The sequence below is a fragment of the Lepidothrix coronata genome, unplaced genomic scaffold, assembly GCF_001604755.1.
Source record: "Lepidothrix coronata isolate B3197 unplaced genomic scaffold, Lepidothrix_coronata-1.0 Scaffold335, whole genome shotgun sequence".
Taxonomy (NCBI): domain Eukaryota; kingdom Metazoa; phylum Chordata; class Aves; order Passeriformes; family Pipridae; genus Lepidothrix; species Lepidothrix coronata.
Window position 1 is genome coordinate 77,525 of NW_016690515.1, and position 10,732 is coordinate 88,256.

The following is a 10,732-nucleotide window of genomic DNA, read 5'->3' on the forward strand; positions in this document are numbered from 1 at the left end:
GGCAAGGTCCACACCAGTGACAGAGCAAATGCTTTGGAAAACCTTTCCTGCAGGCCAAGCCTGATGTCCAATCCCCACAGAGGTGGCACATCCCTGCCATACTCACCATGGGCTCCTGTCCTGCTCCATGGAGACCAGGGGGGGTCAAAGCCCAGCAAACCCCAGCGGGTCATTTGGAGTTTCAGGTTTATCACCCAGAAAACCCATTTGCAGCTGTAAATAGGTGCAAACCCAGTGTTCTTCAAAGCTTTATGGCAACTGGGACATTCCCACTGAGCAGCCCCAGCCCTGGCACAGTCCACTGCTGCTGCTGTCTCATCCCTGCTGAAACATCATCTTCCTAATGATGGTCAGGGATGTCTGTTCACCTGTGGTCCCTTCCTGGCTGCAGACAGGCATTCATTTGACAGCTGCTGTGCTCCTCTGGAGGTTTCCTGGCTGGTGATGCAGAGCATGCTGCTGGCTCAGGGGGGTTGTTTAGTGGAACATCTTCCATCTCACCTCAAATCAGGTCTGGAGCTCTGCTTCCCTCTCAAGGCCTCTTTGAGACACCAAACGGGATCTCTGGAGATCCTGCAGTCTGGAAAGGGGCCAGCAAGTGGGTTTTATTTAAGGAAGGACATGTGGCAACATGGAGAAATGACAACCTAGGCAGTGTGAGAAGCTCTGCTGAGATCGGGTGGCTCAGGAGCTCGATGTGGCTGGGAGAGGCCAGCAGGTTTGGGAAAGGGCATTTGAGGCCTCTCTTGCTCCTGGAGACAAAGTTTGCCAAGGCAGGAGCTCAGTCTGGGAGGATGAAGGATGTTCATGGTGGGGAACAGGGCCAGGCTATGGTGTGGTGGTGGCATCTCTGACCCAGAGGGGCCAGGGCACCCCACAAACTCCGGGACAGCTCATGATGCACCAGCTTGTGCCCTTCCTCACCTTCCTCCTCCATCCCCTCTCCATGGCCATGCCCAAAGCCTGGCTGTTTCAGCAGGCAGGGAAAAGGCAGATATTCCCACCCCATGAGGGATTACCAGGCATTACATTATGGGCAGGGTTTCCACCCTCCAGCACCCCCGGCACCAAGGCTGGGTTTGGAGAGCAAATCAACCCTCTGAAAAGCAGTGCTGGACCTCAGAACAAATTTTATTGGCACAAAACTTGCTATCCCTGGAAAATGAGTCCCTGGTGAAGCCAGTGAGTACTGCTGATTGCAAACTGTCCCATTCCTCAGTGCACAGGCCCAGGGAGTGGTGGAATATATCCCCCCGTTGAATCAACGGGCATGGGAGAAAGGGGAACATTTTGGAAATCAGGGAGGAACTGAGTCAAGAGGCCATTGGGGGACTCTTGTAGGGGGGTTTTGTCTCTCTATTTGCTTCTCCCACCCTCAGAAAGGCTCCTGGCTGTGTTTAGGCATCTTCCCATAAGGGAAATGGTTTTGTACACGAAGGAAGAGAGGGAACAGCCATCAAAAAATGCCTTCAGTGTCAGGACCACTTTTTTTTTCATTCCAGTGCAAATGAAAAACACCAACTGCCCTTCGTGAAATGATAATTCTGTTTCCTGCCTGGTCTTGGGGCAGAAGAGCGGAGAAGTTTTCTTTGCTCTACCTAAAATTCTGACCAAACCCCAAAGAGAGCTCTGAGTGGGTCACTGTCACACGGAGCCATAAAGTGCCACCAGCACCTGAGCAGGCAGAGCCTTTCCTACAGCCATTCACACCACCCTCTGAGGATACCAGACCCACAACATCCAAAATCCTTTTTTTTTTTGGCCTTTCTGGGACTGTAGCCGTGCAGCTGCACCACTCCCACCACCACCCCCCTGAGGGGGTGTTTCCCCCCAGCCGCCGTCCTCGTCACGCTGTGAAGTCCTGGGTCACCAGGTTGAAGACGTTGCTCTCCATGGACAACTGCCACTTGCCCCAGTTCCTCTTGATCTCAGCCTGGACCTGAACCAACACCAGGGGTGGCACTGGCACCCAGGGACAGCCACCAGCACCCAGCAGAGGGGCAGGAGCTGCTCCAAGGGCTCTACAGGATTTGGGGTGCAGGAGGGTGGGGACCCCCATCATGCCTATGTGTGCACACAGGCCTGGCTTTGGTGCACCCTCAGGGGTGTCTGTGCACCCTCGAGGGTCTCTGTGCACCCTCTGTGTGCCCAGACAGCTGTGGAGCCCAGGGATGGGTGCTGGGGGACACACTCACCTCCCCGTTCAGGAAACAGTACAGCAGAGCCACCAGGAACCCCTGGGAAGGACAGGAAGAGCAAGTTTCACCCGAGGAAAGGGGTTGGACCCCTCTGTGCTCATCTGCTGCCTGCACTTCCATCCTCCCACAGCTCTCACCCCATCCCACGGGCAGCAGGGGATTGGTGCAAGTTGTTCACCAGGACACAGCTCTGGCGCTTGAGGGGTGCCCTGGGCACAGCCCTCTCTCAAGTGTGAAGCCCCAGCAGCACATCCCAGGGGCTCCCAGGGTGTGATCTTGGGATGGGATGGGTACAGGGGGCCTTTGCCTCCCCATCTCCCCCAGCCTGCACCTGGTAGGAGCCGAGGACCAGCTCGAAGTACAGCCGGGCACCGACGCCGACGTGCTCGGGGAAGAGGGCGAACACCACGTAGTGCACCCCGAAGAGAGGGATGAGCAGCAGCGTGGACTTAGTCAGCCTCCTGCAGAGAGTGGTGGCATGAGGGGCAGTCTGGGTGGTCCTGCTGCCCCGTGAGACCTTCCCAAGAGCTTGGCTTTAACCCCAAGCAGGTTCTCTGTGGAAGGCAGGTCTTGGAGCCTCCCAGATGTTCCTCCTCTGTGCTCCTCCAGGGAGGGGTCCCTGCTGCCCTGGGACCCCCAGAAACCAGGGTGAGGGGAGCCCCCCTTTGTAGCCCTTACATGTACTGCTGCTTGTAGTTTTTGCTGATGTCTGGGGACCGGATCTTCTGTGCCAACATCCTGGTGACATTGAGGAAGATGAGGAAGTTCACCTGCCATGGGAAGCCACATCTCAGGCTCTGCACGGCCCCCTGCTCAGTTCCCCCTCTCCATATGGGGGCTCTGGGGCTGGGATTCTCAGAGGACACACTCACAAAGATGGCCAGGAGGATGGGAGCCTTGATCACCCACCAGTACAGGCTGGTGTAATCATCCCAGCACCTACAGGAGAGGAGAAGTGGCTCTGCCACCCACTTGGACCCTTGTAGCCCAGGTGTCACCCTGCCACCCCTCTGACCAGCCCCATGCCCCCTTTGCACAGCACCTCTTGCCACGGGATCCACTAGAAAACAGGAACAGCATTAAAATAAAGCCCTGGCCCAGTTCTCCCCTCCTGAGCCTCCCATGCAAGAGGTTCATCCTGCAGGACTTGGATGGGGGACACGTGGCTGAGCTGGCCTGGAGAAGGAAGAGGGGTGTCTGCTCCTACCCGTGGTTGTCATACTGCAGCCTGGTGACCACCCACACAGCCACTGTCACCATGGGGACACCTGCAAGGACAGGACAGGCAGGGATGTGGAGTCTCCCCAGTGTCCTGTACCACCCCTCCCTCCCTTGTCCCCAAACCCACGGGTCTAGGTCAGGTCTGAGCCCCTGGATGTGGCAGGAGGGTGACAACCTTTCCACCTTCTCCAGGTTTAAATGGAGATGGTGCCCACTGATGGTGATACTTCTGTCTGTGTGTCACCTCCTGGCCACCCTCCTGCTCCCACGTGTGCTCTCACATCCAACCTGGGCACCTGGGATCGGTGTTTCCAACTCCAGGTGGACGTGGGAAGAAGGGAGGACCTGTCCTGGGTCAGGTCACGCTTCTCAGCCAGCTCCAGGAGCTGGCAGGTGCCCCAGCAAGCACAAGGCCATGCAGAGAGATTTGGGGGCGAGGGGGGTGTTCTGAGAGCAGCCATGGCTGGGGGGCTCAGAGCAGGCAGCCCCTGGAGGTGGTTCCTGCCCCTGGCCCGTCAGTGGGGCCCTGCAGGGGTTGACAGCCCCGCACTCACCCCAGCCGATGAGGATGTACCACAAGATGTACCTCCTGTCGGAGGTGAAGGTGAGCAGCAGCAGGGTCTGCAGGTACAGGCCCTCCACCAGCAGCCAGTAGAAGTTGGCCAGGACCGAGTACTGGAAGAAGGCGATGGCTGCTTTGCAGTTCACCTGCCAGGATGAGGGGGGGGGCAGGCTCAGTGCTGGATGGCACCAGACCCTGTCCTGGTGGGCACAGAGGATGGTCATCCTCCCTGTCCATCCCCTCAAGGACACCCGTGATGGTCTTTCAGTGCAGCTCCAGGGATTCTGCCCCAATCCCACCCGTCACCCGGGGCAGGTTCTGCTCTGCCTGTGCAACATGGGCAGGTGAGCATGGGCTGGTTTTGGAGGACCTTTAGAAACCCACGTCTGTGGTTGTGTCCATGGTGCCCACAGGGTGGTACCTGCACACAGGGGGTTCTCTTTTGATTGAGAACCCCAAATCTGCGCATCCAGCAGTGCCAGGTGTGTTTGCATGTACCTGGTGCTGCTGAGGTTGTGCTGAGCTTCAGCCCTGCTGGGACACTGCCTGAGACCAGGGAGAGCTTTGAAGGCAGACCATGATCCCTGCACATGAGGCCAATGCAGAAATATTGTTGTGAACCTCCTGAAGTCCTCCCAAGGCAGACTGTCCTCCCCAGGCTCACAGCCTCTCTCTCTCTCTCTCCTCTTTGCAGTGCTAAATCCATTCCAAACCCACTCAGACTCTTCCAGGTGACCTCACGTTGCCCTCCCTGCAACTTGCCCAGGCTGGGACTCAGTGTCTTACTGTTGACATCGTGCAGTGGTCGATGGACTCGTCCGAGAAGAGGACACGGTCCTTGATGAACACAGCAGTCCCCCGCAGCACAAAGGAGGTGAAGAAGTGGATGTGGATGGAGTTCCTCGTGCAGTGCAGCTTCCTATGGGAGGAAGAGTTGTTCTGCACCCAGGGAGCAGCAGAGACAGCCAAGGGGCAGAGGAACTTCTCCTCTAATATCCCCTTCCCTGGCTGGAGCCCAGCCCAGGGACCACGTGTTTGTGGTGGTCAAGCACAGAGCCCTGGAGTTTTTCCTGCTCTGAAATCAGGAAGAACAGGGTTGTGCTGCGCTTGAAGCTGCTGCCCAGGGACAAGGTGTGCTGGGGAACATCCTCAACCATCTCCAGAGGGCACAAATCTGCAGCACAGCGAGGTCTGCAAAGGCAAAGCTTGAAAGGGCAACCCGAGTGTTTCAAGCCTGTGTGTCAGCAGGGAAGGACAGGGAAGGACAATGCTGCTGTTCCTCTCATGCTGCCCTATTGCCCGTGTTGGCAGGGATGGAGCTTGGCTGCTCAGGGAGGGCAGAGGCTGAGGGCAGCATCCTCTGCTGAGGATTTACCCTGTGTTGCTCCAGCTGCAGCCCAGGAGCAGCCAGGACTGAGCCCTACCTGAAGCAGGAGAAGATGCCGATGGCCAAGAACAGGGCTGCCAGGGACGTGGAGTAGCCACAGGTGTAAAGCACCTTCATGGTGACAAAATAGTTTTTCTGGAAAGGAAAGCACCAGTGGAGTGAGGCAGCATGGACTGGGAGGTGCTGGTCTGTGATGGCAGGGAGGTGACAGGGTGATGACCCAGACCAGGTTCCTCCAGGCACCCCAGCAACAAGGATGAGGCCAAATGAGACAATCCTGGGAGGATCTTCATGTTTCTTTGCCCAACAGTCAGTGTGAGGAGGGCGATGTGGGGTGGGTGATGTGGGCAGGGTGATGCTGCAGTGGGTGCCTCACAGCCCCCAGGGGACCCCCTTGCCTTGGCCTCAGTGTCATTGTTGCTGCCAAGGGCCTCCAGCTCGCAGGCGCTGTGGTAGGGAGGGCTGGGGGAGCTCCATCCCAGCTCGGTGCAGTTCCTCTGGATCAGCACTGCAGCAACAAGAAGGGACCTCATGAAAGCCACAGGTATCACTTCTGCCTCAGCACCCCCAAAACATCCTGCCTGGGACAGCACCAGCAGCCCAGCAGGGACAGCAGTGTGGTACCAGAGTGGCCTGGCTGCCCCATCCCTCCCAGCTCACATCGCTGCCCTCCTGGAGGGCAACTTAGGGCAGGGTGTGAAAGCAGGCACGAATCCCCACAGAGGGAGGGACTTTAGGCTAAAAAAGTGCTTATTCATCCTGTGAGAGCTTCATCAAACCTCTCCTGAGCTGTTCAGCCCTAAGCATGCGTTTACCAACTCCCCATTGCCTATCCAATTATGCCCAGTGCTCAGCTGCTGGGGGGACTGATTGGGTGCTCTCCTTCACACCCTGCTGTCTCCAAGGGGGATGGAGGCAGCAGCTCCCCTGGCAGCAATTCCCACCCTAGGAGAACACCTGGCCTTGAAATCATCACAATCCCACACTGCGTTTTTCATCCATGTGGCTTGGAGTGGTCCCGAGCAGGTCAGGAGCGTTTGGCTGCTGTGTGGGAAAGGAGGGCACCGAGCAGCAAAGGGACTGTCCTGGTGTCACCCAGCTGGAGGGTGAGGTCCCCAAGTGCTCTACCCACAGGGCACTGAGTGATGAAAGGATCTGGGGACTTTCCTGGAGTGGCAACAACTTGAATTTCTGCTTTTGCCCGTCCCCTGCTTGGACTGCAGGATATACCAAGGACATATTTCGGAGAGGCAGGAGCTGTGAGATGGCAGGGGAAGGGCTGGGGTGTCACAAAAGCCCCTGGCAGGGTGGGTGGGTGCAGCTCAGCCCTCGATCCCATGGGACAAGCGGTCCGGGTGGGATTCACTGCACCTTTGGACTTCTTGAAGACGTGGAGGATGTCGGGGCAGGCGATGGCTCGGGACTGGCCGACGGGCACGGCCGACCAGCAGCTCAGCCCGTCCCACTCGGTCCGGCAGCCTGGGGAGGGATGGGGCGGTCAGTGCCGGGGAGAAGGGACGTGCCGGGGGGACACACGGAGCCCCCCGGCCCCCAGCACAGCCCAGGGGACACACGGAGCCCCCACAGCACAGCCCAGGGGACACACGGAGCCCCCGGCACAGCCCAGGGACACACGGAGCCCCCCCAGCACAGCCCAGGGACACACGGAGCCCCCGGCACAGCCCGCAGCAGACACAGCCCCGCGGGTGTAAGGTGAGAGCGGAGCCGTCACCCGATCTCCGGGCCACGCCGTTCCCCCTCAGGAATCAGGAGCATCCTGGCTCCAGTCCTGGGAACAAACCCCCCCTCCCCAGCGCTGAGATCTCCTTTTAGCCCCGCGGAGAGACAAGACCCGGTATTTCCTGGGGCTACATCAGACCGGAGTTCCTGTGGGGAGATCCTGGGGATGAGGGTGTGGGATGGGCTGGGAACTGCCTGTGGGTTCTAAAATGATGCAGGTTTATGCTGTATTTCTGCACCCAGCAGCCATGGAGGCTCAGCTCGGGATGTCTTTCCAGACGACAGGAGAAAGCCCTGCAAGACTTGCTAACAGTGATCAGCTGAAACATGTTTTGCTTCTGTCTCCAGCACTAAATTCCTCTTCAAACGACTCCCGAATTGCCTTGGAAATAAGCACGGCCAAGCAGACTCAGGGCCTTGAAGAACTAGTGCTGCAGCACCCCAGGATGAGACACAGACATCACATTCCAGGACAGCTCTCCTCCTTGTACATCTCCATTATTAACCTTGCAAATATACATTACTAACCTGGAGCCAGGTCTATTCCCAGCCAGGGAATGTGGATTCAGACAAGTCTAATTAAATTCCCCTGATTTCAGCAGAGCAGGCTGTGGGAATCTGCCCAGTCTGGGAGGGATTTGCAGGGCTGTCACTCCTATGGCAAGGTATGGCTTCATTTTTGCTCTGCAGGATCAGTGAACTGAGCAGGGCCACTGGGACTGTCACTGAGAGTGGTCACTTCAGTTCTGGGGGTCACGGAATTATGGAATGGTTTGGGTTGGAAAGGATTATAAAGAACATCCAGTGCCAACCCCCTGCCATGGGCAGGGACACCTTCCACTGGACAAGGTTGCTCCAAGCCCCGTCCAACCTGGCCTTGGACACTTCCAGGGATGGGGCAGCCACAGCTTCTCTGGGCAACCTGTGCCAGGGCCTCCCCACCCTCCCAGGGAAGGATTTCTTCCCAATATCCCATCTATCCCTGCCCTCTGGCAGTGGGAAGCCATTCCCTGTGTCCTGTCCCTCCATCCCTTGTCCCCAGTCCCTCTCCAGCTCTCCTGGAGCCCCTTTAGGCCCTGCAAGGGGCTCTCAGCTCTTCCTGGAGCCTTCTCTTCTCCAGGTGAACCCCCCCAGCTCTCCCAGCCTGGCTCCAGAGCAGAGGGATCCAGCCCTTGGAGCATCTTCCTGGCCCCCTCTGGAACTTACAGCACCTACAGTCCAGAGGAGGCCATGGAAGTGATCCAAGAAATGGAAGAGCCCTCCTATGAGGAAAGGCTGGGAGAGCTGGGGATGTTCAGCCTGGAGAAGAGAAGGCTCTGGGGAGACCTTGGAGCACCTCCCACCATGTCCAGGGGATCTGAGCCTTTCCTGGCATCCTCACTTTGTGTCACAGAGTCCACAGGACCCTCCCCATTGGCACGAGCAAGGGGGAAGGGATAAATCCAGCTCAGGTGGGCAGCAGAGGTGGCACTCGAGCAGGAAACACGGGATTAAATCCTGATTTTAATTATGCACTCGTGCTCCTTGGTTATTTTCCTACAGTGAGATTCCTTCCCCCAGGCTGGCACAAAATGGGCTGCAAAATGGACCTTTTCCAATCAACTTGGCTTTTCTCTGCTAAGCTGGATGATAGACTGCATCTCTGCAGTTACTTAAGCAATTATGCACCTTTACACGCATTTATCGAGAAGCTTAATTTTTACATTGGTTTTAGATGAGACCCATTGAGTGACGCATTTCTGATTCTCCAGGTGATAATTTTTGCCCAGAAAATTGGGTTTGCTGCTATTGGACAGAAACTGAAACGCAATTTTAAAAAACGGGCAAAAAGGCAGCTCCTCAAAACTGTTTTTCAATCAGTTAATTTGTTTAAAAGTCCCAGCTATGTAAAAATTAAGTTGCTTAGAACACGTTTTGCATGAAAACTAACTGAATTAGGAAGGCAAGAAGATGTGAAGTGGTGACAGGCACGATGTGACGCCGGTGCTGGTGGCCTGGCACCAGTGCAGAGAAGGTGGATGGGACAGGAGGCTCTGCCAGGGGCACAGACCACTCTGGAAGAGCCATATGCCCTAAATTCTCCCTGTGAGGGTGGGGAGGCCCTGGCACAGGGTGCCCAGAGAAGCTCTGGCTGCCCCTGGATCCCTGGAAGTGTCCAAGGCCAGGCTGGACAGGGCTTGGAGCAACCTGGGCTGGTGGAAGGTGTCCCTGCCCATGGCAGGGGTGGGACTGGATGTTCTTTAAAATCCCTTCCAACCCAAACCATTCCATGATTCCATAAATCTGTCAGGATGGAGACCCTGCAGTTGTTTGTGTCCCTCAGCCCCCCTGACTGCAGTCTCAGCCTCCTTCTCTCCCTGCAGCAGCATTTTTAGGGATCTCAAGGAATTTTCCTTACCCTTTCCCTGGGTGCTGCTTTCCACTTCCCTGAAGATCCCTGATTTTCCACCCTCTGCCACGGATCACCCTCCAGAGACCCCTCAGCAAATCCCGAGGGAGATGATCCCGGTGCATGGTGGGTGCTCACACTCACCTTCCTGCCCAGGGGTTCCTGGAGCTTGGCTCTCACTCCTGATCATCTCCAGACATTCCCCTTCTTGCTTTTGGAAATAGAGGACGACGGAACAGTCGGGATGTGTCCCTTGCACCTTGGGAAAGGGAAAGGGCAGGCAGCAGAATCACGGAATAACAGAATGGTCTGGGTTGGAAGGGACCTCAAAGACCATCCAGTTCCACCCCATTGCCACTGGATCAGTGGGAAGTTGGGCATTAACAGGCAGGTTCCAGACAAAATTCCCTATTTCTGCAGCAGCTGCCCCAGGAGAGCCGAGCTATGGAACTGTGCTCTGGAGCCTGACATTTCCTGCACTTTCTGCTGTTTGCCTTGCAAACACCACAGAGAACCACTGCAATTATTTCTAATTCCCTCTGAGAGTTTGTGATGCCTCAGGGCACGGCTCCACCACAACACCAGGCCCATGTGGAGCCGAGTTTATGGATGGAGAGCCCGACCTCACTGCCCAGCACGTTCCAAACCTCAGCAAGGAAACCATGTAATTAGAGATATATGAAAACCACCTCTTAGGGCATGGATAATCCTTCCCCAGGGTTTGCTCATGTTCAGGCTGGTGTGTTTTAACTGGAAGCATCAGTAACCGCTGTCGGAGTTCACCCTCCTCCTGTTCTCCAGCTCTTTAGGAGATGCTGGAAAACAGGCACAGTTTCCTTAAAGCTGGTTTGCTAAAAGAAGTGAGGAAACATCAAGGGGTATGTCCTGACCCTACAGATCCCAAAAGTGCAAGGGATGTAGTGGCTCTTTGTCCAGGGATTGGATTGCCTGGGAATCTCTGCTTTTGGGATTTGCCTCTTTTGATTCCAGCTGGAGAGCCGGGAGATTGAGGCTGAACTGAGAGCAGGCCATGAAGTTTCCATGTTCATTCCCAAGTATCTGTGCCCATTCTCATACATCTGTGCCCATTCCCATGCATCCATGCCCATTCCTAAGCACTGTTGTCCTTCCCTTCCCTTCCCTTCCCTTCCCTTCCCTTCCCTAACCTAACCTAACCTAACCTAACCTAACCTAACCTAACCTAACCTAACCTAACCTAACCTAACCTAACCTTA

The 10,732-nt window shown here is 56.3% G+C and overlaps 1 protein-coding gene across 1 annotated transcript in view; it reads right to left on the reverse strand.

Annotated features, from left to right (window-relative positions):
* Positions 1–1,846: 1,846 nt before the first annotated feature.
* Positions 1,847–10,732, reverse strand: part of LOC108509113 (vasoactive intestinal polypeptide receptor 1-like) — a 10,022-nt gene continuing 1,136 nt past the window's right edge. Inside the window, exons 2-13 of the mRNA XM_017838374.1 lie at positions 9,642–9,756; positions 6,740–6,847; positions 5,767–5,876; positions 5,406–5,503; positions 4,768–4,900; positions 3,974–4,127; positions 3,406–3,466; positions 3,071–3,137; positions 2,877–2,968; positions 2,530–2,659; positions 2,138–2,237; positions 1,847–2,007 (exon numbers count right to left, since the gene is read on the reverse strand). Coding sequence (XP_017693863.1) covers positions 1,847–2,007; positions 2,138–2,237; positions 2,530–2,659; positions 2,877–2,968; positions 3,071–3,137; positions 3,406–3,466; positions 3,974–4,127; positions 4,768–4,900; positions 5,406–5,503; positions 5,767–5,876; positions 6,740–6,847; positions 9,642–9,756 — 1,329 coding nt within the window. The remainder of the gene's footprint in view (positions 2,008–2,137; positions 2,238–2,529; positions 2,660–2,876; positions 2,969–3,070; positions 3,138–3,405; positions 3,467–3,973; positions 4,128–4,767; positions 4,901–5,405; positions 5,504–5,766; positions 5,877–6,739; positions 6,848–9,641; positions 9,757–10,732) is intronic.